This window comes from Onychomys torridus, chromosome 3, assembly GCF_903995425.1.
Source record: "Onychomys torridus chromosome 3, mOncTor1.1, whole genome shotgun sequence".
Lineage (NCBI taxonomy): Eukaryota > Metazoa > Chordata > Mammalia > Rodentia > Cricetidae > Onychomys > Onychomys torridus.
This window is the reverse complement of record NC_050445.1, coordinates 34857599-34884390: the sequence shown is the minus strand read 5'-3', so window position 1 is coordinate 34884390 and position 26792 is coordinate 34857599. Positions and strand designations below refer to the sequence as shown.

The 26792-nt window shown below is 40.2% G+C and overlaps 1 protein-coding gene and 1 pseudogene across 2 annotated transcripts in view; both read left to right on the top strand.

Annotated features, from left to right (window-relative positions):
• Positions 1–26792, top strand: part of Nup205 (nucleoporin 205) — a 68034-nt gene that overhangs the window by 26765 nt on the left and 14477 nt on the right. For both annotated transcript variants that reach the window (XM_036180941.1, XM_036180940.1), the window contains exons 14-32: positions 152–202; positions 1685–1894; positions 4570–4669; positions 5227–5364; positions 6877–7066; positions 8630–8750; positions 10794–10875; positions 11136–11300; positions 11621–11745; positions 16056–16170; positions 19060–19209; positions 19954–20025; positions 20308–20465; positions 21037–21117; positions 22193–22384; positions 23032–23299; positions 23393–23491; positions 24597–24745; positions 25924–26115. In XM_036180941.1, the coding sequence (XP_036036834.1) occupies positions 152–202; positions 1685–1894; positions 4570–4669; positions 5227–5364; positions 6877–7066; positions 8630–8750; positions 10794–10875; positions 11136–11300; positions 11621–11745; positions 16056–16170; positions 19060–19209; positions 19954–20025; positions 20308–20465; positions 21037–21117; positions 22193–22384; positions 23032–23299; positions 23393–23491; positions 24597–24745; positions 25924–26115 (2658 nt within the window). The remainder of the gene's footprint in view (positions 1–151; positions 203–1684; positions 1895–4569; positions 4670–5226; positions 5365–6876; positions 7067–8629; positions 8751–10793; positions 10876–11135; positions 11301–11620; positions 11746–16055; positions 16171–19059; positions 19210–19953; positions 20026–20307; positions 20466–21036; positions 21118–22192; positions 22385–23031; positions 23300–23392; positions 23492–24596; positions 24746–25923; positions 26116–26792) is intronic.
• On the top strand, positions 21725–22087 carry LOC118579441 (annotated as a pseudogene).

Genomic DNA, 26792 nt, shown 5'->3' with positions numbered 1-26792 from the left:
GCTAATGAGAGTTGATCAGGGACCCCTTGGGGATCACTTGTGATAGATAGAGTGAGCCTGTAAGAGTGGTGGGTGAGATGTGTAACTGTGCCATGCCATTACTGCTCACTGATGCACAGGGATGCTCCTGATAGGCATTTCTTCCTTCCAGATACTGCAGACCGTCAGGGTTCCAAGCCAGAGGCAAGCTATTGGTATTGAGGTAAGGTTTTCTTTTTTAGTTTCAACACTACATTCATTCATATAGTAATGCCAAAATAAGATTGTGAGAAGTTATTTGTAGACTAGTCAGTTTCTGTAATTTTTAAATTTAATATATTTGCTTTTGGAAGGTTCATTAATACTGAAATGGAGACAAAGTCTTTTATTATTGTTTAATTTCTGTATGGTCATGTGTATGCCTAGGCACACATGTGCCTTGGTATGTGCGTGGAGGTCAGAGGACAGACAGCCTTGGGGAGTCAGTTCTCTTCCACATTTTGCGAGTTTGGGGATCCCTCTCAGGTTGTCAGGCGTGGAGGCAAGCATCTTTATCATCTGTGCCATCTTGTTAATTATAAAATGAAGCAGTCAATGAAAGAAACTAATGTTCAGAGTGGGAAAAAGGATGTCACATGGCAGCCATCTGAATGGAAAGTCTTGATTGGAATTGTTTTAATTAGGTTAGTTAAGTCATCTTGGAGTGAGAGTTAATGGTTTGTTTGTTTGAGATGATATCTTGCTTTGTATCTCTAGCTGACCTTGAGCTGCTAATAGTCCTGCCTCACATTCCCAAGTGCTGGATAACAGTCATGTGCCTACCTCCAGTGGGAGAAATTATCTCTATTCCTTTTCTGTCTTTTTATTTGTTACATCTATTTATTTATTTATTTTGCAGGAAGGTGGCATGTCAGTGGAGGTCGGAGGAAAAAAATTTTTTTTATATTTATTTATTATGTATACAGTGTTCTGCCTGCACATATCCCTGCAGACCAGAAGAGGGCACCAGATCTCATTACAGATGGTTGTGAGCCACCATGTGGTTGCTGGGAATTGAACTCAGGACCTCTGGAAGAGCAGCTGGTGCTCTTAACCTCTGGACCATCTCTCCAGCCCCTAGGGGAACATTTTGAGTTGCCAGTTCTCTCTCGTACAGTGTAGATCCTGGGGGTCAAATTTACATCCTCAGACTTGGCAGAAAGCAGTCTCCCCCCCCCCCCCCCCCAGGCATCTCACTGTCCCCTCTCTTTTTTTACTTTTGAGATTAAAATGATACTGTTTCTTTTTTCCTTTTCTCCCTCCAAGCCTCCCATGTCCTCCTCTTTGCTCTTTTTCAAATTCATGGCCTCTTTGGTTTAGTAAGTGCTGTTATATGCAATATATATATGCTTACATATTCCTAAATACAACATGCTCAGTCTGTGTGTCATTTGTGTGTATAACCAGTTGGTGTGCTGTCCTCTTACTTTTAGAAGTCTGTAAAAATCTTTTTTATTTCAAAGTTGAGATACTATGTGAAAATTTGAAATTCTTCTGACTCATTAGATTGATATACTTTGGTGTCTTTTCTGCTAAGTAGGAAGTAGTATTCGTTAAATATTTGTGTTGTAATATATCATTGTTAATGAGTTAGTATCAGCAAAATGCTCTTATTTGATAGTCATTAACTTTGTGTTGCTAATTTTCTCTGTTCTTTTCCTGGAAGGTTGAACTCAATGAAATAGAGTCCCGTTGTGAAGAATACCCCTTGACTCGGGCCTTTTGCCAGTTGATCAGTGCCCTGGTGGAGAGCTCGTTCCCTTCCAATCTGGGAGCTGGCCTGCGCCCCCCTGGCTTTGACCCTTATTTGCAGTTCCTCAGGGATTCTGTGTTTCTCCGATTCCGAACGAGAGCTTACCGGAGAGCAGCTGAAAAGGTGATGTTCAGAGGAAATGTTTCTCTCCTTTTAACTTGTCAGTTTTTTCAACCAAGGCATAAGGCTATAAATTCAGTTCGGCTTTTGGAAGTTCGTAAGATTTATAGTCCTAATTCTGTAATCCCTACTTGGATTATTCATGTGTCTTACAAATAAATTTGGGCATTAAAATAGACACAGTTTAATGGTCAGTGACAGTTTTCTGATAGTTCACAGACAATCCTTAACTGAACACTTTTTTGAGATAAAATCTCACCATGTCTCACTGAGCAGATTTTAACTAACATTGTTGGAAACACATGGGATGCTTTAAATTAGGGGTTGCATCAATTCAAGATGGCTTGTTAGTTCTGTTAGCAATTTTGGTTGTGGTTTATTCACCCAGAGGGAAGCTATGTTATGAACCAGTGGACTTAGCTACCATGGGTGAATGCTGAGAGCAATGATTGTTTATGTACATCTTGGCTCTGCCCCTTAACACCGCCGAGCTCATCGTATGTATTGTTTTATGTAATTCTAGTATTACCTTGAGGCAGGTACTATTAATGTTCCAATTTTACAGATGGAGGCTTAGCAAAGTTAAGGAACTTGCCTAAGGTCCAGGACCAGGATTTGAACATAGGACTCTGTCTTCAGATCCAAGCTCATAACCACTAAACTATGTAAGAGACCCTTCCAGGTTCTTATGTAGTTCACCTTTAGTGTATAATACTGTTTATTATCTCACAGAATATCCTTGGGATATAATTTATAGGAATGTTTCTGCTCTACTAGTTTGTTGTTTTCTTAGCCTGTTGGATGTTTTGTTATATTAATGATTATAGAATGAATTTAGTTCATGTTAACACTGAACAATTCAGAACATAAGAAATTTTATCACCCAGCCGTTACCAAAAAAAAAAAAAAAATAATAATTTCTAGTCTTTTTTCTTGTTTGTACACACATTTAAATAACACTAGAAAGAATACCTTACATTAGGATTCACTTAAAAAAATGGCCTTTAGATGGCTGCATAGTATCCATTCCTGGTATCTATACCTGGCATAGTCTGGTTCTTTGCATTTTCATCATTAGGGGTCTTATGGTAATCTAATATTTAGTCACAGAAACAGAGTTCTCTATGCTTTTAATTTATTTTTCAGTGATGATAAATACAAGGGGATACATTTTATTTCATCTCTAGATCTGCCTTGTTAACATAAGTCTCCTGATGCGATGAGCTATTAATACCAGCCATGAATCACTAAACACATTTCAATGAGCAATGCATGTGTGATCATTACCGTCTTTTCAACAAGATCTTCTGACACATTTTTGCACCCATTTTAAATGTCTTATTTGTCTTGATGAGGTCCTTATGACCTCAGTGTTTGCAGTACTAGTCAGCCACGTTCTTTGCAGATACATTTTGCCCATGTGAAGCTACATCTCAACCACTGCTGCTTTCTTTGCTGCCACCTAGTTTATTTTCCCTGAACAAGTGTTCTCAGGTTTTAGAACGTTTTCTCCTGGAAGTTTTCTTTAGTTTAACTTAGGTAACTATATCTTAAGACAGTGGGATCTCGCCAGGCATTGGAGGGCGCATGCCTTTAATCTCAGCACTAGGGAGGCAGAGGCAGGCGGATCTTTGTGAGTTCAATGCCTCCTGGTCTACAGAGTGAGAGCCAGGAAAGGCGCAAAGCTACACAGAGAAACCCTGTCTCGGGGGGGAAAAAAAGACAGTGGGATCTCGTGACAACAGTGCTTTGGGTTGAGATTACTACTACAGTTAGAGGTAGTAGATTTAACAGTCTTCAAATCTGTGATGTCATAATGCCTGTTTTTGAAAATTCAAAAAGGCCACAGTGTAGTCCCATTCTAAAACTCAGCCTTGATAAAATTTTGTAGTTTAATGACTTTAAAATAATCATTAATTAAAACACATAATAATAAAGAAAAAAATTTTAAAAAATCATTAATTTAAAAAAAGCAGTATTGCTAGACCTCTGTGTTGGGGTGAGGGCTTTGGAGGTAGGGGCCCACAGTTGTACTGTGGTAGAGCAGTGGCTTTGTATGTGCAGTCTGGGTTCAGTCTCCAGCACTGCAAAAGTAAATTATGTAAAAAAAAAAAAAAATACTCTGTGCAATGGATTTTAAAGCACAGATAAATTCCACTGGATATAGCTGTACATATGTGTCTTTCCATGTAAAGTATTTTAAGTCCATCTTTAACAGTGAGATAGTCATGGGGTCATTTGGGGCATTTTGACTGGTTGTTAGACAGAGCGTCCTGGTCTGAGCATGTTTGCTGCTGAGCCATGTGATCTGAGGGGTTTAGTCCTCAGCTTCACATGAGCGTCCTAGAGAAAATGTTAACTATTTGAGCTGTAGAGAAATCAGGTATTGTATAAGTGTAAAGTGAACATGGCCAGGTGCTAAATACCTTAAGCTTATAAAAGAGCTCAACCTTTGACTGAAGAGACACACTTCTTAAGTAATCTTTAAAAATATTCTGTCTAGAAAAAAGCCAACCTGTTATCCTTTGACGAATGACAACATGGATTAAGAATGTTTGTATAAATTAATAAAGTACACTTGGTCTCTTTTCTGGAGAGACAGTGGAGGGAGTGAAAAGCTTGACAGTTCCCACCTTGGACTATTCATTATTACTGAAATACTTGTTTTTTTCCTGTAGTGGGAAGTTGCTGAGGTTGTCTTGGAAGTGTTTTATAAGCTACTGAGAGATTATGAGCCTCAGCTTGAAGATTTTGTAGATCAGTTTGTGGAGCTACAAGGTAATTAATTGTCTAGAGTATTTATGATTTAGTGATTATGTATATAAATGAAAGTTAAAAATTAAGATTTAAATTAGAATTTAATCTGTGCTTTACTGTTTTAATTATGTCCTGTTTAAGAGAGAAAATAGGATTTTACTGAGTAGAAGATTAAGTACTCAGGTTGTAGTTCCTGTGGTGATCGATAGTGGGCACTGGTTCCCACATGCACGTCAGTCATTCCTCTGGGACTGCTCCTCTCAGTTTGTGTCGTTGTCGTGACTTGAGGCTTGCCTTCACCTGTGTTGATCCTGTTTAAGTTACAATGTCATACATTTCACAAAACCAGCGTCTAACAGAAATGGTGATTGAGGGGCCAGTGAGATGGCCACCAACTCACTCTTGATAGGTAATGGCACCTTCATGGTCTCCGTTCAATCCCTGGACTTTACAGTGGAAGAGAGCTGACTCCTGCAAGCTGTGCTCTGCACACACACACACACACACACACACACACACACACACACACACACATTTTTAAATGCCGATTCACCATCTTTTGGACTGTGTCTATTTAGGAGAAGAAATCATAGCCTATAAGCCGCCTGGCTTCAGTCTGATGTACCATCTTCTGAATGAATCACCGATGTTGGAACTTGCTCTCAGTTTACTGGAAGAAGGAGTTAAGCAGCTGGACACCTACGCACCTTTCCCTGGTATGTGCATGTAAGTCTCTGTGACTTCAGAACTGGTGACATCTTCGTCTTTTATTCTGTAAGAGTCTTACTAACAGGGGTATTTTCAGTGAGTTATGAGTGAAAATGGACTTAATTACAGAGACTCATTCACTGTGACTATCTCATTGCAGAGTCTTCTGCAGATATTTAAAATATTTCTTTCTCTTTCATATCTTTGACGTGCTTAACTCTGAATCTGCATCCTGTGATGCTTACAGAAACACGTACTATAGTCTGGTCCATGTGTTTGGTAAATACCATTTATTACCATTGGCATTACTTACTGTTTGTTAAGCGTTTTCTATGCAGTGGCTCTCAGAAGCAGAGCCTGTGTTTCAATACATTTCATCTGCACAGAAACCTCACATGGCAGATCTTATTTCCATTTAACAAAATGATGCACAGAGAAATTACATTGGGAGCTGGGATTTGATCCTAGGCAGTGCGGCCCCAGAGCCCAGGCTTCACACTGCTGTGCTGTATTGTCTAATGTGGCAGTGGTCTGAAATAGAAAAGTCAGATTCTGAACATCGGTTTGTAACTGTGTAACTCACAGGTAAGAACTGTAAAAAAAACTTAGGCCTAACATTTTATATTTGAAAGGTTGAGATTACAAGTGATCCTTACTATATTTTCTGCTTTATTTTCTTTAAAAATCTTTTTGAAGGGTTATTTTTATTTTATGTATGTGAATATTTTGTCTGTGTGTATGTGCATGTATTATGTGTATGTCTTGTGCCTGTGGAGGCCAGAAGAAGGTATCATATTCCCTGGAATTGGAGTTACAGTTGGATGTGAGTTACCATCTAGGTGCTGGAACAGAACCCAGGTTCTCTGCAAGAGCCAAGTGCTCTTAACCACTGAGCCATCTCTTTAGCTTTATTTTTACAATGGTTATGTATGGAAGTCGGTTTCTCACTCTGAGCACTATTGACAGTTTAGCTGATAGTTCTCTGCTGTGGGTGCTGTACTGCATGCTGTGTGCTTCTGTCTACTGGATTCCAGTTACACCTTCCCAGTTACGACAAACGGGAGTGTTTATAGGTGTTGTCATATGTTCACTGGGTACACATCACCCCGTTCAGAGGGCCAGTGCTCTCTGAACCCCCCTTGGATCCCCTATTGGATATCCTGCATATCAGATGCTTGCACGACAGTTCATAACAGCAGCAAAATTAGTTATGAAGTAGCAATGAAAGTAATTTTATGGTTGGGGATCATCACACCGTGAGGAGCTGTATTAAAGTGTCACAGTGTTAGGAAGGTTGAGAACCACTGCTCTTGCAGATCAAGGAAAAGATAAAGAGAAGCTAATACCTGGGTAACCTGGGTCACAGAAATCACTGGTTTTATGTGGGTAAAAGCTGTTGTGAAGGTGCTATTAAACATTTGTAACAACAAGAGCTTTTGAGACTAAAACCTGCCTTTTAGTTTGTTTTGTCTTGAGTGCTATGTGTTTCTAAGATTCATTTAACTTCCTTTGGGTTACAGGAAAGAAACACCTGGAGAAAGCAGTTCAGCATTGTCTAGCACTCCTCAATCTCACTCTGCAGAAGGAGAACCTTTTCATGGACCTTCTGAGAGAGAGTCAGCTGGCTCTCATCGTCTCTCCTTTGGAACAGCTTTTGCAGGGAATTAATCCCAGAACTAAGAAGGCAGACAATGTGGTTAACATTGCCAGGTAAGTTACATCTGTCAATAGAGCATGAGCATGGCAGCTCTTAGTCTCTCTTTTTTCTTGCATATTTAATACATCACAGATTATCTGTTAGGGCCTATTTTAATCTCACCTAGTTTCACTCCTTTGATTTTAATCACCCTGAGCCTTACCATGTCTTTTCTTTTTTCCCTTCCTTACTCATTCTATCTCCTAAAAGTTTTAGGTCCAAAATGAATAGCATTTGTTTTCTGTAGGGAAACCGAGTGTTTTGGGGGGCAGGGAGGGGATAGAGAGCTACCCACAGCCTACACACAAAGTTGGATATATACACGTGCATTTGCTAATGTTCTGGTGGTTGGTGTTGTATAGCTTGTAGAACCAATCACTTACCTTAGCTTCATATGGTGATCTGTGGAAGTGTGCTTCTGTCCACATAGCCTTTTGTGAGGACGGTCTTCTTGTACCCTTATCTTATTTATGTTTCTCACTGCTGTGATAAAACAGTGTGACCAAAAGCAACTTGAGGAGAAAAGAATTTTTCATCTTACAGCTCTTAACTCACACTCCCATCACTGATGGAAGTCAAGGAGGAACTGAAGGCAGAAATTTGGAGGCAGAACCTTAATCAGAGGCCATGGAAGAATGCTGCTTACTGGCCTGCTCATCACGGCTTGCTCAGCTTCTTATAGCACCCAGGACCATGAGCCCTAAGGTGGCACTGCCCATAGTGAGCTGGGCCCTCCCACATAAGCCATCAATCAAGAAAAATCACTGGCTTGCCCATGACCTAGTCTGGTGGAGACCTCTTCTCACTTGAGGTTTCCTCTTCCAGAATGATTCTACCTTGTGTCAGGTTGACATAAAACTAGTTAGCAAATCCTTAATCACCTTGTCAGTACTTAATTTCTTACATATACAAAGACCTTTTTCCAAATAGTCATTGTGGATTAAAACTTTTACACATGTATTTTGGAAGGCATGATATAGCTTGTAAGAGGTTCTTTGTAGCTAGAAGGGGAACACCTTTCTCTCATTTGTCCGAGAGTATTATATGGGTAGGTGAACCTTTGGCTTTATGTTTTCTTTCTTTTAAGAGTTGTTGTTGTTATTATTATTGTTATTGTTGTTGTTGTTATTATTATTATTATTGTTATTATTATTGTTATTATTATTATTTTGAGTCAGGGTTTCTTTTGTAGCTTTGGAGCCTGTCCTGGAACTTATTTTGTAGACCAGGCTGGCCTTGAATTCACAGAGATCTGCCTGCCTCTGACTCCCAAGTGCTGGGATTAAAAGTGTGTGCCCAGCTAAGAGTTATTTATTTTTAATTTTTATATGTATTTGTGTGTACCTACTTGTCTCTGGGCATCACATGCATCTATGTGCCTATGGAGGTCAGAGATGTTGGATCGTCTGGAGCTGGAGTTTGAGATAGTTATAAGCAGATGTAGGTGCTGAGAGCCAAACCAGATCCTCTGCAAATGCTCTTAACCATAAGCCATCTTTGAGCCCCTAAATTTTCTTTCTTTGGAACAGTGAAAAGCCAAGTTTGATCACATTGTTCTTCAATGTTTTCTTCTGAAGGTATCTCTATCATGGAAACAGTAATCCTGAATTGGCCTTTGAAAGTGCCAAGATCCTCTGCTGTATCTCTTGTAATTCCAACATTCAGATCAAACTGGTTGGCGATTTCACACATGACCAGGTAACTGATTGTGTTGTTGATGCATTCTAGGGGTCATGGTGTCTGGATGAGTTGTGTTTTTGTTTGTGGAATGATCCTCAAAGAGTAAGTGCATTGATAAGGGATGGGTGAGGAACCAGCCAGGAAGTGAATACTTCCGCAGCAGAGTACCCTCTGCAGCGTGCTCTGTGAGTGTTTACACTCCAGTATGTGGCTATGTAGTCTACAAAATAGCTGTGACTGGGCATCTGAAGTGATTGGTCTTTCAGCCACATCTGTTTGCTGAGCTAATTACCTTTGTGGTTTTCTGGTGATCCACACTTGTGGTATGTTGGCTATTATAGAATGTATTTAAGGATTTTTTTTCTTCTTCCTGAGACTGTTACTGTTGCTCCAGTGATCCTCCTGCCTCCACCTGTGGAGAAGTTGACCCTGTAGGCCTGTGTTCTGTACCAGCTCAAATGCTCCTGTTCTTCTCTTCCTAATAGTTTTTGTCTCTCCTCTTTCATTTGGAATGGTGTTATGTTGCCTTGGCTGGTTCAGGCTCCACTGAAGGGGTCCCCTGCCTGACCCCATGGTGGGTCTACTCTAGCTCCTCTGCTGGCCTTGGATAGCCACAGCTGCATAACTGGCTCTGTGTCTTCTGTAAACATCTAGTGTCTGTAGGATGCTTTACTTAACTAAAGCCTAGGCCTTTACCGGATCCTCCTCAGCAGTGCTTTAAAACAGACTTTTTTTTGGGTCACTTTGGATGAAATAGGTCTTTATTCTGTTGAAGTTTCTCTTTGTTTTGCGTGTAGGAGAGAGGGAGTGAGTAGATGTGGAGGTCAGAGGACAACTTGTATGAGTCCGTTTTCTCCTTTACCGTGGGGTTCTGGGGTTTGAATTCGCTCAGTTTGCTCAGCAGCAAGCACCCTCACTCACTTAGCTAGCTCACTGGCTCCCAGATCTTCATTTGACTTCTTCTAAGACCTCTCACATTACTGGATTCCCTGCCACCGTGTCAGTTGTAAACTCTAGTTGTAACAAATCAAAGTGACCTCACATCTTTATAAGCACCCTTGTAATGATGGTGCCACCAAGGCTGAGAGCACTGTAAAATGTAGGTGTGGCTTCTGGAATCTGGCTTCTCTTTTTGAGAGTGGGTCTGGCTATGTGGCCCAGACTGGGTTAGAACCTATGATCCTTTTGTGTCCTCTCCGTCTTAAGTGCTGGGTAACAGGTACAAGCACCATGCTGAGCTCTAAATTAAATACAGATTATTATTACTGATCAGAGCATGCTGTTCCTGTCAGGTTTCTTTTCTGTTCCTCCCCTCCCCCCCTTTTCTTTTTCTTTTTTGAGGCAGGGTCTCGTTATGTAACCTTGGTTGGCCTAGATCTCACTGTGTAGACCAGGTGAGTCTTGAACTTAGAGAGACTTGTCTGCCTTTGCCTCCAAGGCTGGGATTGAAGGTCTGTGTGTGTACCACACTTGGTCTGCTTTCTTTCTTCAGAGCAGGCTGACTTCAAACTTAGGATCATCCTACTCAGCCTCCTGAGTGCTTGGATTACAGATGTATGCCACGGTGCCTGCTTTAATTATTTCTGTAATGGACTTACGTGTAGCAGTCTAAATAGCTAAATTTTCTTTTAATTAAAAACAAGTGAAATCTAGGAGTGAGTGAATGAGAGAAAGAGAGAGAGAGAGAGAGAGAGAGAGAGAGAGAGAGAGAGATTGATTGATTGTGATTAGTGGCTAAGAGCATTAATTGCTTTTCCAGAAGACCTGGGTTTAAGTCTCAGGACCCACATGATGGCTCACAGCTGTAACTCCAGTTCCAGGGGATCGGACAACTCTTCTGGGTTCCTTGGACACCAGGCATGCACTTGATTCACAGACATACATGTAGGCAAAATTCCCATACACATAAAATTCAAAACAAAACAAGCCTAAAATCTAAACACTGGGGCAGATTTATCTTTGTTTTCACGGGTGAATGTCTGTAGATGCTCTGTGTTTATCGTTGGTTGTATGATATGTAGAGTTTCTGTTAATTTGTCGTTTTTCTGTCTATGACTTCAGAGTGTGAGCCAGAAGCTGATGGCTGGATTCGTAGAGTGCTTGGATAGTGAAGACACAGAAGAATTTGTACGTGTAGAAGAGGGTATGGCTCTGATTAACACGTGTGCTTTTATAATATAATATAATAATGAAAAAAACATTGAAGAACTTAATTTTGTGGTGCTAATGTAAGAGAAATTGGGAATTTGTTAGAACAAATATTTAAGATGGGTTGAATCAAAGCAGTTTAGTAGTCAGTCAAGAATGAAGTAGATTTGGGGTTCCGAATACATGCTGCTTGAAAGTTTGGTGTGCTTGTCTTACACTGATTTGTGATTTGTGTCCTGTGCTCTCTGTATTTAGGCTCAGAAGTTGAAAAGAAGTTAGCTGAAATCCGCCATGAAACAAGAATCCACATCTTGAATCTTCTCATCACATCTCTAGAACGTAATCCACCCAATCTTGCTCTCTACCTATTGGGCTTTGAATTGAAGAAACCCATCAGTACCACGAATCTACAAGACCCAGGTATAGTTGTACTGCACATGGGCATCTATTGCTTACGTGTTTGTTGATGTAAGTGGTCATTTATTAAATACTGGGCTCACAGAGCAATTCACTTAGAAAGTAAGTGACATGTGAAGGGTATTGTGGGTCAGGCTTTAAGATCAAAGCTGTCTGAACAGATTTAGAGGATTGAGATTTGTAATTTCCTGTGTCAGTATTTTCTGTAGCATGTTCACAGTTGAGCATGTGTTACATCTAAAATTAGACTTTGATAAAGGGAATCTTGGGTTTGTGATGCAGAAACCCTGAGAAAATTTGGATTTCCTTTTGGTTCTGTGTAGGAGTGTTAGGCTGCCCTCGGACCTGCCTGCACGCCATCCTCAACATCCTGGAGAAAGGGACAGAAGGGAGAACTGGCCCGGTGGCTGTGCAGGAGTATCCTCAGCTGGCTGAGCTGTGCTACCAGGTATGTAGTAGATTGCACCTTGAGGAACTGAGCAGACTTGAGCAGCTGAGTTCCTAGGTGAAGAGTGGCGATTAGGATAGAAATGAGTTCCCTTAACAGTTTCTCCAGTCTTTCTTTAAGGATAAAATCCATGAGGCATACACAGTCCTGGAGATCTGGGGATCTTGACAGTGTGAGAAATGAGGACTATTGGGATTGTTACCAGTGGTGCAGTATTTCAAGTGGCTCTTTGGGGGTGTGGAGTAGGCTTGGGTCAGAAGATCCCTGGTTGCCATCTGTGTCCCCTGTGAGGCTGAGCTAGCTGGGGCATGCTGTGTGCCTTCTCTGGTGTTGAGTTTTCCAGCCGTGAAGTGGATTGCTGAGGTGTAGAGTCAAGTACAAGCAGCACCTTTGAAGAAGCATGTAAAGAAGGAAGTCCTGCAGCTGTGGAGATGGCAGGATCTGATTAGAGTTTAGATTGTCTTGAGAACTTAAGCGTTCTGAGAACCAGATTTTATAATTCGCGACTAATTCCTCGACTTGGGACACTATGATTCACATTTCATGGCTTAAAAAGTAGGATTATCCTCTCGGTGTAGTGGAGACATTTCTGTTATTCTCATGTTATCTTGTGATTTTTCAGTATTCCCTTTTGTCCTCTGGTTTTTCCAAACATTCATGCTTCTTTGAATCTGAAATAAATCTTCCTTAATGAGAGATCCGAGGTAATTGGAGCTCATTGTTACAGGATCTGATAGATATTGAGAAGCTTTGTAGCAGGAATCTTAGATGGTCTTATTAATAAGATCAAACCTGAGCCAAGTATTGGGGTGAACGCTGGAAGATCAGAGAAGCAGAACAAGCCACAGCTTCCTCTCTTCGCCAGTTCCTCAGCTGATCCTGTTTCCTCATACTGGATGCCTCTCAGCTGAACTGTACTGCTCAAAAGCCTAAAAGCTTAACCAGCCAAAAGCTTCTAGTTTCTGGTCTTCACGCCTTATATATCTTTCTCTTTCTGCCGTCATTTCCTGGGATTAAAGGCGTGAGTCACCATGCTTGGCTATATCCTTGAACAGATGGGTTTCTGCCTCTGGAATGCTAGGATTAAAGGCGTGTGCTACCACTGCCTATCCTCTAGTGACTGTTCTGTCTCTGACCCCAGAGAAGTTTATTAGGGTGCACGATATTTCGGGGAATACAATACCACCACAAAGCTTTATCGTCTAGGCCAGGCTAAGTGAAGGTGAATGAAACCAGGTTGGAGACAGAAGAGAAGGTGAGGAGGGTGCTCTCTGATCATTTAGCTGATTTATGTTTTGTGCTGATTGGATACCAAAGCTGTCTGAAGATGGGTGTCAGTCTGCAGCAGAAATACTTGCTTTTGATTTTGTTGCTTTGTATTTTTCTTAAGAATATATTTCTAGGGCCAGCAGGATAGCTCAGCTGGTAAAAGCGCTTCTCAGAGACCTGCTGACCGAGTTTGGTCTTTGGAACCCATGGTGGAAGAAGGGGATAAACTGGACAGAGTTGTCCTCTGACCTCTACTTGGCACATGTGCCCCCACACAAAATTAAACAAGTAGACCACAAAAATAAATAAGACTTTATTTCTAGGCAAGGATTTACAGTTATTTCTCACTCACTGTGACGTATTTTATAAGGTCACTGAATACTGAACTGGCAAGTCCTGGACTGTTGGCTACTACAGTCAGATTCCTACAATTCCCTGATGCTGACATTTTTGTTAACTGGTGAACCTATGACCTTATTTTCTATGCATTTCTGTTAAAAAGGATCTTACATAATATGTATTGATGCTCCACTAAAGTTTTTTAGTTCAGGGACAGTGGCACTTAATCAGGGCTGTATGGAGATTACTAACAAATAGTTTTTCAGAAAGGCAATTTACCTCACAGCTTTCTTAGGTTTTAGAACGAAATAATACTTCAGAACTATGCGTGGTTTTGTTATTTGCTCTGTTTTGTTCTGTCTTATTTGTATGTGTGCATGAGTGTGGATGCACACATGCCACCACACTAGGGTGGAGGTCAGAGGACAAGTGGGAATCAGACCATGTTGAGTCCTGGTGATGAGCTCAGGCTGGCAGGCTTGTAACAGATACCCTTACACATTGAACTGTCTCTCCAGCCCTTGATCCTGACTTCAGCAAAATTAAAAGAACCAAACTGATATAAGTATGACACTAGCTGGACCATTGGAAGACAAAGACAGCGAGCGGACAAGTCAGGCAGCTGCAGCTCTCCTCTGCCGCAGAAGAATCTGAGCGTTGATTAAGGGTTAGGGTCAGTTTCAGCATATAGGCAAGTTGGCACCTATGGAATTTGTAGAGTATTGCTTATGTAACCCCTAATGGATGAATAATTGTATGGTTAGATTTTTAATTCAAATAATCATAACAAGTATGATAAGTGTTAATGCACTGAGAGAGTGAAGCTTAAAGAGCCTGGTACATAGAAAGTGATTAGCAAGTACTTAAGAAATGGATGACTCATGAATGGCAGTGATTGCTGCTGCTTTGCAAATACTGAAATTTACATTTTGCAGTTAGAAATTCCTCTGATTCCAGAGAGATGGCTCAGTGGTTAAGAGTACTGACTGCTGTTGCAGAGGACCTGGATTTGATTCCCAGCACCCACATGGCAGTTTACAGCTGTCTGTAACTCCAGTTCCATGGGATCTGACACCCTCACACAGACATACATGCAAGCAAAAAACACCCAATGTACATAAAACAAGAATAAATAAATCATTTTTAAAAAAATTTAACCAAAAAAAAAAAAAAAGAAGAAACTCCTTTGACTTACAAGATGTATGACACCTGTTTTGCTGCCGCATTTTTTATTCTTTTTTTTTTTTTTTCCCTTTTAATTCAAACAGGGTTTGCCCTTGGCTGAACTGGAACTCATTTTGTAGACCAGGCTGGCCTTGAACTCAGAGATTTGCCTGCCTCTGCCTTCTGAGTGCTGGGTTTAAAGGCGTGCACCACCACCACCACTTGGCTTTATTTATGTATTTTCTTTTTTAAAGATTAATTTATTTACTATGTATACAGTGTTCTGTTTGCATGTATCCCTGCAGACCAGAAGAGGGCACCAGATCTCATTACAGATGGTTGTGAGCCACCATGTGGGTGCTGGGACTTGAACTCAGGACCTCTGGAAGAAGAGCCAGTGTTCTTAACCTCTGAGCCATCTCTCTAGCCCTATTTATGTATTTTTAAGAGACGTATTTGTCCCTTACTTTGTCAGCCAGCCTAGTCTTAGACTGGTAGGCTCAAGCTATCTGTCTTCTCTGGCTTTCCAAGGAGCTGTGGCTGGTTACTTGGCCACTGGGTACTTGGGTACTAGGCTTAATTATTGTCTATTATTGAAAACAGATGGACTCTTGATTTATTATGAGTGATTTTTATTTTTATGCCATTTTGTCAATTTATGTATTTATGATAATCATGTCCATAATGAAGATCTTTGTATGTTTATCAGATCTCAGTTTTTCTTAGATTGATATAAATGCTCCTTTCTCACATTTACTGTTTTGTTAAAGTTGTATTTAGAGCTTGTATTTGTAACATAGTGGAGTTTGTAAATCTTTGTAGTTTTCTTAGTAATGTTGTTTTGATTCTACTAAGTTTTACTATTTTTTTGAAGTTGAGATAAAATGATTAATGATTTTTAAAGGGGTGACTACTAGGTAATACTACTATTAATTAAAATAGTAAGGCTTAATTAATTTTGTGTATATATATGTGTGTATTAATAAATATGTTCAGGGTGATTGCAGGATTTAGTGCTGTCATTATAAAACTTGTTTATTTTTATTTTGAATGCAGGGCCTTGCTATGTAACCTAGGCTGGCCTTGAACTAAAGATTACCCTGCCTCAGTCTCCTTGGTTCTGGGATTATATATCTGGCAATGTCAGTACTCAGAGCTGTGTATCAATATGTTTTCTTGAGCTAGCACACCAAGAACCTGGATTTAGAAATCTAAGCTTGTTTGACTGTAGAGACAGCTCAGCAGTTTTGAGCATTGGCTGCTCTTCCAGAGGTTCTGAGTTTAATTCCCAGCAACCACATGGTGGCTCATAACTGTCTATAATGGGATCCTATGCCCTCCTTGGCATGCAGGTGTACATGTGGATAGAGCACTCATAAACATAAAATACATAAATAAGTTTTTTTAATATAAGTGCATATTTATTTTATACATGTGACTTTCCATTTGCTTGAATTATTGGTATATCTTAATATTTTACACTCATATTTTGTTATCTTAAAACCAGTACTGATTTGGAGGTTTTTTAATTTCACTAGGTGATATATCAGTTATGTGCGTGCTCAGACACGTCTGGCCCTACTCTGCGCTACTTGCGGACCAGCCAGGACTTCCTCTTCTCCCAGCTGCAGCACCTTCCTTTCTCCAACAAAGGTAGGGGGCACTGTCGCTTCATCGCTGTCAGGTGAGCGCTCTGCCCTGCAAGGAAGGCCTGTGTCAGAAGTGCTGCAGAATTCCAATGCTTGATTGACTGGTTGATAGGGTTCTTTTCTGGACCTGGGCTTAGAATTTGAGGTACTCTTCCTCAGCTGGGGTTATAGGTGTATATCACTATGCCCCTCTCCAACCCCTTTTGATTTTGGAGTATTTCTTACATATGAAGTGTCTTGGGGACTGTACCCAACTTCTAAACACGGAGTTCATGCGTGTATGTGAACCTTACAGGAATAGCCTGAAGTGAATTTTACCCCTATTTTTAGTGTGCCTTCATCTTGTCTGCAACCTGTGATGTGAGGTCAGATGTGGGATTTTACATTTGTGCTATGTGGGCACTTACGAATCTTGGGGTTTAGAACATTTGTTGGGTTTTGTGTTTTCAGCTTAGAATTGGTCAGAATGTGTAACTAATGTATATAGTTGTTGCTTGGTTTTATATACACACACTTAGAGCAGCAGGTATTGTGGACCTCTCATATGTTTCTTTGTTGCTCTTACTTGGGGACTTTTGTAATTTCTGCTTGAGAAGCTTCCTGTTTTCACTTCTAGTGCAAAATTACACCAGTATCATCTGAGTGAGGGAATGTGGTTCTTACTAACAAAACTAAAGGTTGTGTTGGAGGGATAAGAAGGTCACTGAAATTAGGAATTTTATTCTGCGGGTGTGTGTGGGTGTTATATTTGAGTGGGTGTGCACATGTGGAGGTCAGAGAACAGGTTTTGTTCTCTCCTTCCACTTTTACATGAGTTCTAGGAATTGTACTCCGGTCATCAGGCTGTGTGGCAAGTGCTTTTACCTGCTGAGACAGCTCGCCTGCTTGTGAATAAAAATTATTTCTGATTTACAGTTATGTCTTATATATATTTGAAACTAGTCAAATATCTTGAAATAAAGATTTGAAAAGTAATTTTAGGTGAAATTATAAATCTTGTTTATTGACATGACTAAGAACTGTTGTTCTAGCCTAATTTAAGCTTTATCAAGATTGTTTTTCTTTTTAAAATTAAAAAAAAATATATATTTAAAAAAAAGTTTGTGTTATCCCTGGATGTATATCTGTGTACCATATGTATGCTTTGTGCTCAGTAAGGCTAGAAGTCTCTCTCTCCATATTTGGGTAGCCTTGGCTGTCCTAGAACTTGCTCTGTAGACCAGACTGACCTCGAACTGAGAGATCCACCTGGCTCTGCCTCCTGAGTGCTAGGATTAAAGGCGTGCACCACCACTGCCAGGCTCTTTTTCTTCCTTCCTTCCTTCCTTCCTTCCTTCCTTCCTTCCTTCCTTCCTTCCTCCTTCCTTCCTTCCTTTCTTCTCTTTTTTTTTTTTTTTGTTTTTCGCTTGGCTCTGCCTCCCGAGTGCTGGGATTGATTTTATTAATCTTTATTTTCTTTTGATTAACTAAGTTACAGACTTTTACACATATAGTAGAACTTACTATTTTTTATTAACATTTTGCACAACAGCATGCTTGTAGAGGTTGAAAGACAACTTTTAGGAGTTAGTTCTCTTTTACTGTGTGGGTCCCAGGGATCAGTCTCAGGGAGTCGGGCCTGGTGCAGGTGCCCTTATCTGCTGAGCGTGTTAGAGCCAAACCAAGGGTGTCTTGAATTTGTGAGCACAGACTATTCTCCACTGCTTCAACCTCTTGAGTAACTGGACCCAGAGGCCTGTACTGCCATAAGGCCTGAAGCTTACCTTATGTCATCATAGTTTTGAAATCAAGGTCCACATATTCTGTTAATACATTTCTATTACTGGTAATTGTCAGCATTCTAATTTACTATTTAGAAAACTGTAAGATCCTTGGGAATTATCTAATTGATAAAACAGTCTTCTATATTTTCATAATTTTATCATTTTTAGTTATGAGATTTTGTTTATATAAAAACATTATAGAAACTTTAAAATTTTATACATGAGTAATCTGAAAGAATCTTCACTGCCTGGCTTACGATGTGTGTGTTATGAAGATTGACTTAGCTTGGTCTGTGTCTTAGTTACGGCTTCTCCTGCTATGACAGACACGCGACCAAAGCAGCTTGGGGGGGACGGTTTATTCCATCTATCTAGTGTCAGGTCACACCGTGTCACCGAGAGAAGTCAGCGCAGAAGCTTGAGCAGGAACTGAATCAAATCTTGAGGAGCGCTGCTTACTGGGTGCTGGGGATTAAACCAGTGTCCTCTGCTATAGTAGGAAGTGCTCTTAAATATGGAGCCAGCTCTCCAACCCCTTTAAATTTCTTTTATATATGGAATTTATAGCCCTAATTATATGTGAAGGCAAGAGCTCTACTATCTATCTTATGTATCATAAAATGATGTAATATGGGTTTAAATGTATATTTTATGAAGTGAAAATTATGATTTTTTAAAAAATAGATTGTTACATACTTAAAAATTACTTTTAAAAACAAAATATAAAGAGGTATTAATATTAAATTATAGCAGACTTATCTTTGTGAAATTACTCTGGTAATGAACTTTTTTATACTTTTTTGAGAAGTGTCTCACTATGTATCTCTGGCTGGCCTGGAACTTGCTATGTAGATCAGGCTGGCCTGAAATTCACAGAGATCCTCTTTCTCCTGAGTGCTTGGATTAAAGATGTATACTACATCTAGCACTAATAAAAATTTATAAGTTCTTTTCATCTTTTATGGACATAGAATAACTTCTTTTTCCTTTGTATCCTTTTTTCTTTCATAATTTTATGTTCTGATCATGATGTTACTAAGATTCAGAAATTATTGTTTCATGGGGAAGTATTTAATTAGATATCTTGCGTTACAACTATGGGAAATGAAATTGATTTGTTTCAATTCTAGAGTATGAAATCTCTATGCTGAATCAAATGTCCTGGCTTATGAAGACTGCCTCAATAGAACTAAGAGTGACTTCTCTTAACCGCCAGCGCTCACACACACAGAGGCTTCTGCACCTCCTCTTAGATGACATGCCAGTGAAGCCTTATTCAGGTGAGCGTTGACCCTGGGTGTGCTGTGTATTAACCACTTTTGATGAGTACACATTTTACACTTAGGATGTGATGTGACTTTAGACAAAACTACTTCTTCTCAGTTTTTATTTATTTTTTTCCCCAGTTTTTATTCTTAAAACACAAAATTAAAAATTGTCCTTTGGCCAGGTGGTGGCGGCGAGTGCCTTTACTCCAACACTTGGAGGCAGGGGCAGGTGGATCTCTGTGAGATTGAGGCCAGCCTGCTCTATATAGTGAGTTCCAAGACACAGGCAGGCTATAGAGAGAGACCCTGTTTCAAAAAGAAAACAAACAACAACAAAAAAACCCAAAAATTGCCCTTTGATGTCATTTTATTTTCCTCTTAACAGATCTGCAATAGTCATATTTTGTTCAAAATAGTGGTTTGTCTCACTGAGCCAGTGTGACCTGAGCTGTTTTAATATGTATTATACATGCAAATGAAGCATAAGCTTCTTTTTAATCACTTCCTTAGTATGATGAGCTCTTGCTAGTTTTGAAATTCTGATTCTCCTCTTCAGAGTTATGAATGAATCCCATAGGGGTGAAGAGAGTCAGATGAACATTGCTAGCAAGTCCTCATAATCTTTGCATCTTAATTATCCACTTACAAAAGGCTCTTAGACCCAGAAATAAAGTACATTATGTTTGCATTTCCAAGTAAGTGTGATTTCGAAGTGTGTTTTCCTTTCCTGACCTGTTCTTACTCGTGCTCCAACAGATGGTGAAGGAGGAATAGAAGAGGAAACTAGGTCTGTCTCTGGATTCCTTCATTTTGACACTGCCACAAAAGGTGAAGCCCTGGGATTGTATGTTACAGACATACTATACTGCTTAAAGTGCAGGATCGTTTACGTGTATCTGTAGACTCTGGACCTACGTCGGGAACTGTGTAAAGGGTTTACAGAACAGAGGGAAAATGTCTTAGTGAGTGGCCATGTCGGAAACAAGTCCCATCTCGATCTCACAAGGTCTTTGGTTTCAGAGAATCATAGCATGTTCAAATGAGCAGTGTGGGGGGGTGCTGTGTCCTCTCCAGTGCCTCAGGTACACTTTATTTACTTCTTGTTTCTAGTACGCCGAAAAATTCTAAGTATTCTTGATTCGATTGACTTCAGTCAGGAGATTCCCGAGCCTTTGCAGCTGGATTTTTTTGACCGTGCTCAGATTGAGCAAGTCATTGCCAACTGTGAGCACAAGAATTTACGGGGGCAGACAATCTGCAATGTCAAGGTGAGGGTTCCTTTAAAGAGCCTGCAGCAACAGAGGTTCAGACATTGAGCTGTCAGGAAAGTGTAACCGTGTGTGTGTGTGTGTGTGTGTGTGTGTGTGTGTGTGTGTGTGTGTGTACGCGCGCGCATGTATGTATTTCCATGTTACTGATTTCTGCTATTAGCTTATTGGCCTGTTTTGTCAACAGTGATGAAATTAAACTCAGTAAATACCCCTACTTTCTGTAAGAGCTTCTCCATCAACTTTCCTTAAGGTGTTTTTCCACCCAGCTAAGACTACAGAGTGGTTTTCACTGTTTAGTTCTCTACCAGGTGAATGGTAACATCCTTAGCAAAGTGAGAAAGATTGAGGCATCCAGCATTAAATTATTGCCCGAGTCCCTTTGGTACTACTCCCTGGAAGGGGGTGGGGGGATGACTAATATTTTGTGTGTGCATTGGACCGTGCGATTGTTACACTGTGTGCAGAGGTACCTGGATCTTTTCCTGTTAGGGTGGTTTATGGTAATTGCTACATACTATCCTACTGACCTCTGATGATATTGTTTTTCTCTTTTTCACTAATTACTTAGCTTCTTCATAGGGTTCTTGTAGCTGAAGTCAATGCTCTTCAGGGTATGGCAGCCATAGGACAGAGGCCTCTGCTGATGGAGGTAAGCTCTGTTAGTTTGACACTTTAGCTATTTGTACTACTTAAGGTTTTGCCTAGGTAATTGCTCGCTTCAAAAGCTGTAAATGCATATGTAATTAGTAAACTACTTAAACATTAAGTTTTCATGGAGGCCAGTGAAAGGGCTCTGATCAAACTCAAGTTGTTGTCAAGCCAGACCCTTAATGGGAGAAAAGAGCTGACTCCTGGAAGTTGTCTGCTGATCCCTACACATTTCTTGTGGCATATACACACACAGTAAATAAAATTAAGCTTTCATGGAACCTTCTTCTATGATTTTATTTATATATATATATATATAGTTTTTTTTCGAGACAAGGTTTCTCTGTGTAGCTTTTGCACTTTATCTGGAACTCACTTGGTAGCCCAAGCTGGCCTTGAACTCACAGAGATCCACCTGCCTCTGCCTCCTGAGTGCTGGGATTAAAGGTGTGTGCCACCACCGCCCGGCTGATTTTATATTTTTTTTATATTAAATTTTTAAGAGTTACACAATAAATAAATGTAATTTAAGTAAGTTTTCTGAATAAATGGTGGTATTAAAAATAGGAAATTATCTCTTATGGGTATGGTGCTTAGAGACACTCAGAATGGTCCAGCATTTGACATACCATCATAGGCTTTCCTACAATGCAGTCTCTAACAGAACTAGGCTGTCTTGAACCCGTGGCAACAGGATTGTTTACCTTTATACCAAGAAGGTTGGGAAAACACCTAAATCTGCATGCGGTGTGTGCCCAGGCACACTTTGAGGGGTTCATGTTGTGAGACCGAAAGTCCTTATGAGATTGCCTAAGACAAAGAAGCATATCAGCAGGGCCTATGGTGGGTCCATATGTGCCAAATGTGACAGGATCAAGCGGGCTTTCCTTATTGAGGAGCCGAAAATTGTTGTGAAGGTGTTGAAGGCACAAGCAGAGTCCGAAAGTGAAAGAAATATGCAGCTTTTTTAAATAATAAAAGTCAAGGCTTGGTCTGTGAAAACAAAACATAAGAAATTGTTTAAAACAGGTACTATTTCCCTGGGTGTTAACCAGTTTCAATATTTATTGCTCTAGGAAATCAGCACTATTCTTCAGTATGTTGTAGGAAGAAACAAGTTGCTGCAGTGTCTTTATGCAAAGCGGCATGCACTGGAGTCCTGGAGGCAGCTAGTAGAAATTATCCTGACGGCTTGTCCTCAGGAGCTCATTCAGGCAGAAGATCGACAGCTGATTATTCGTGACATTTTACAAGATGTCCATGATAAGGTGATTTACTTCCTAAGTTACTTTATATGACTAATGTATGAGTGTATAGTATAGGTATATGCATTTGCCTTTAAGCAAATATATTTTTTTCTGCTTTTAGATTAGAAGCAAAATAAAGTTTATAATATTGATGTGAAAACTTTCCTTGAGAAAGGCAAATTGTGTACAGTAGGAGCTTTGAGCTAGATTATACCAGAATCATCTAGGGAGTTTTATAAAAAGAGGCATGGGCAGATCCCACCCCAGAGCTACTGAGTATGATCCTGGTGGTGAAGGCCATGTATGTGTATTTCAAAGCCTAAAAACATCTGCATGGAATTCTGATAAGAATTAGTTACATACACTTATTTAATAGTTTTCTTTTGAATAGTTCTTACATTCTTTTTGTTTTGTTTTGGTTTTTTGTTTGTTTTTGAGACAGGGTTTCATGGTGTAGCTCTGGTTGTCCTGGATCTCGCTCTGTAGACCAGGCTGGCCTCAAACTCCCAGAGATCTGCCCTCCTCTGCCTCCCAGTGTTGGGATTAAAGGCATGTGCTATCACCGCCCAGCTTAATACATTCTTAAGGTAGTTGAAAAGCCTAGTGTGTCTGAGACCTGTAACAGTGGATGGGAGCTGGAGCTCACTCTGACCCCTTTGTACTTTCAGGTACTGGATGACGAAGCAGCACAGGAGTTAATGCCAGTGGTTGCCGGCGCTGTGTTCACCCTGACTGCCCACCTAAGCCAGGCTGTGCGCACAGAGCAGAAGCAGCCGCTAGTCTCAGGACATGGCGAGGCCCATTATGCTTTCCTGCTTGATAGTTCTTTCACCTCACCTCCTGCGACAGAGAGCCGGCCTGTGGGTTTTGCTTCTATTGGAGATTCCTCCCTTCACATCATATTGAAGAAACTGCTAGACTTTATTTTGAAGACAGGTTTTTCCATCTACATTTTCTATACATTATGACTTGTTCTAACTTTGATTGAGAAAGAAGTTCCCATTTGACTGCATGTTTTTGTCTTCCTAGGTGGTGGTTTCCAGCGTGTAAGAACTCACCTGTACGGCTCTCTGCTTTATTACTTACAGATTGCCCAGAGACCAGATGAGCCGGACACATTAGAAGCTGGTAAAGTTAGATGGTTTCCAATCTAGCCTTTCCTAGTTAGCCTAAGTCACTTCTCTCTTCTGACTCCACACAACTGCTGTAAAGCTGGGGGTGCATGTTTAGTTTTTAAGAGTCTCAGGTAATGTGTCGTTTTTATACTTGAACGGCAACACACTGTTTGTAGCATTGGACAATGTCTCTTTTCCCCTTAGCTCCACAGTACATACTTACTGGAGTCTTATAAAATGGCTATTATTCTATAGTAAGGATATAACTTTTAAGCAGTTTACTTATTCATAGGCTTAAAAATTCTAATATTTACTATCACAAAAATACTGTCTCAAAATTATAATATGTCTCTAATTTTCAAGAGGAAGATTTGTGGTAAAATTTCCATATGAAGCAGTACGCAGTGTTATTTTAATAGATGTTTTTAAATGGCCATCTAAAAATGGTCTTACCTAGTACAAATGCTCCTCTGTAGTATATGTCTTTTAATTAGTGTGAAGGTTGTTTCAGATAAATCAAGGTAGCATTTCTTCATTTAAAGCAGTGCTTCCCAACCTCCTAATGCTGCCACCTCGTAACACAAAATGCTTCTAGTTTCTGGTCTTCACGCCTTATATATCTTTCTACTTTCTGCTGCCACTCCCTGGGACTAAAGGCTGGATTTCTGGGGTTAAAGGCGTGTTTCTAATGTGGCCTTGAACTCAGAGATCCAGAGGTATTTGTCTCTGGAATGCTAGGATTAAAGGTGTGCTACCACTGCCTATCCTCATGTTTAATATTGTGGCCGTCCTGTTCTCTGACCCCAGATAAGTTTATTTTGGGGAACACACAATATTTTGGGGAACACATTACCACTTCACAAATTGCTTAGCAGGGTAAATACAAGTTATCAGTTCTCTTAGGGTCCATAATTAACTTTACCTTCTGAAAGAGTCATACAGTATGAGTGTTATTAGTGTACATGCATGACACATGCTCTTAAAGTTCATTTGTCTGGACTCATTGATCTGTTCTGTTGTATGCATGCAGTAATGGATTCCTTTTGTTGTTAGATATGAGATATTATTAGTTGCTAAACTGCTTTTTATGGGATTTTTTTTCCATTTTAATCCTGTAGCTAAGAAAACTATGTGGGAAAGACTGACAGCCCCTGAAGATGTGTTTAGTAAATTACAACGAGAAAACATGGCTATCATTGAAAGTTACGGTGCTGCCCTCATGGAAGTGGTCTGTCGAGACGCTTGTGATGGTCACGAGATTGGAAGGGTAAAATATCAGTTGTTTAGAACTGAATGAGTGTTGTGCATTTATGGAGGTATATACTGAACCAACTTTGAAAATGTGTGTTGCATGTGGAGAACTGCTCCCTGTATCACTTTACAGGAGTTTGCTCATCTGCTGTAATTGTAGCCTCTGCTCTGTCTTATTTGATTGTGGGGAGTCTTAACTCAGAATTTCTCCTTAAAATTACCTTTGCTAAGTTTGAGGTTTGCAGGTAGAAAAAAATGTGGATAGAAACAACAGAAGTCCTACCTGATAGATCTTTGGTCTGTCTGCTGCTGGGCATTACTCCTGTACTGACGGTGTTCTCTTTTGTATGATACCTTATGGAGGGCAGGGTTGCATTTTCCCTTCAGTGAGCCATCGTGGCATCCTGATGACACCTTAGATAGGAATTCCTCCCAGTGGAAGATCCTGTAGCACTTACATCCTTTATTTCAAGGCCATGGGAGAAAAAAAAAAATAAACAAATAGGATGAAATACAAACTAGAGAGCAATCTCTCAATTATGCTTAAAATTTTTAAAGTACTTTTATACATAGAACAAAACCCTGGGAAGAAGTAGATCAAAATGGGTTTAACTGTGTCTATTAGATTACATGTATTTTTAATACTTTTCTAAGATTCCTCTAAATCACACATAAAAATTTAGAATTGGAAGGAGCAGTTAAAAGAAAACATGGGCACTGGAGAGGTGGCTCAGCAGTTAAGAGTGCTTACTGTTCTTGGGAGAGGACTTGAGTTTGGCTCCCAGCACCTGCATTGAGCAGCTCACAATGTCTGTAACTCCATTTCCAAGGAATCTGTTATCTTTTCTGGCTTTCATGGTGCATGTAGTCTCACACAGGCACACACGCAAACATTTTCAAAGAATTAGTTTTCCTTTTTCTCTAACAAGTAATGCCCGGGTTTGGCTAAAATATAAAATATAATTGCTATTATTTTTAATGTAGGTTTTGCTTCAGAATTAAAATTTGACTCTGGAAATTTTCTTTATATCAAGAAATTTAGATTCTAGATACATACAGTTTTCAACTTCTCAAAAAACGATGAAATTTTATTATAGGCATTCTTACAAGAAGAAGTTGTCAGTACTCTAAGAGAAGGTAGTGGCCGTCAGAGGTTTGGTCCACATGTTAGGACTCTGATTCATTCTCCTGTAGATGCTGGCCCTGGCTCTCCTGGACCGGATTGTCTCTGTGGACAAGCAGCAACAGTGGCTCCTGTACCTTTCCAACAGTGGCTATTTGAAGGTCCTCGTGGATAGCTTGGTGGAAGATGACCGGACTCTTCAGAGCTTGCTAACTCCACAGCCTCCACTCCTAAAAGCCCTTTATACCTATGAATCCAAAATGGTACGGTTTGATGGACATTGGCATTAGGTCAGCAGTCTTCTTTAGAGCCTGGAGATGTGCTTACCACTAGGCCACTGGTGCATCCTGAATATTTCTATCATATAAGCTGTCGTTATTGTAAGAGCTTTGTTACATCTGGGGATTTGTGCTGGAAATGCATCTTCTGAGTGGGAAGATGGGCTGGAGTTATCCTGAGAAGGTTCCAGGGTCGTACCCTGGTGCCTGCTAACTCACCCAGGATGCTGCTGAGAGTGACATGAAGGCTCATGGGAAGGGAGCAGTGACCTCACGCAGCGTCTACTCTGTCAGTTCCTTCCCTCCAGGTCTGTTCCTCTTCTCCCATATGTCACAGTAATGGAAGTCTTAGAGTATTCATCTCTTCATCCATTTTTCATAGGTATTTACTAGCAACCTAATGTGTACCAAGCGTGGTATTAGGTGCTAGAGACACTCTAGAAGGGAGCACAGCAACTCACCCGACCTGTTGACAGAAACTATATTCGAATAATTCACAATAATAGTAATGTCCAATAATACATGTACAGTAATATAAATGTACAGTATTTACCCCTGAGTTCCCATAAAAAATCTTAGGAGAAAAGAGGTATAATGTGTCTTTGTAGGCAGCTCAGGATTTCTCCTTATTCGTGGTTGATTTTAGTATCTTGTGTTCCTGC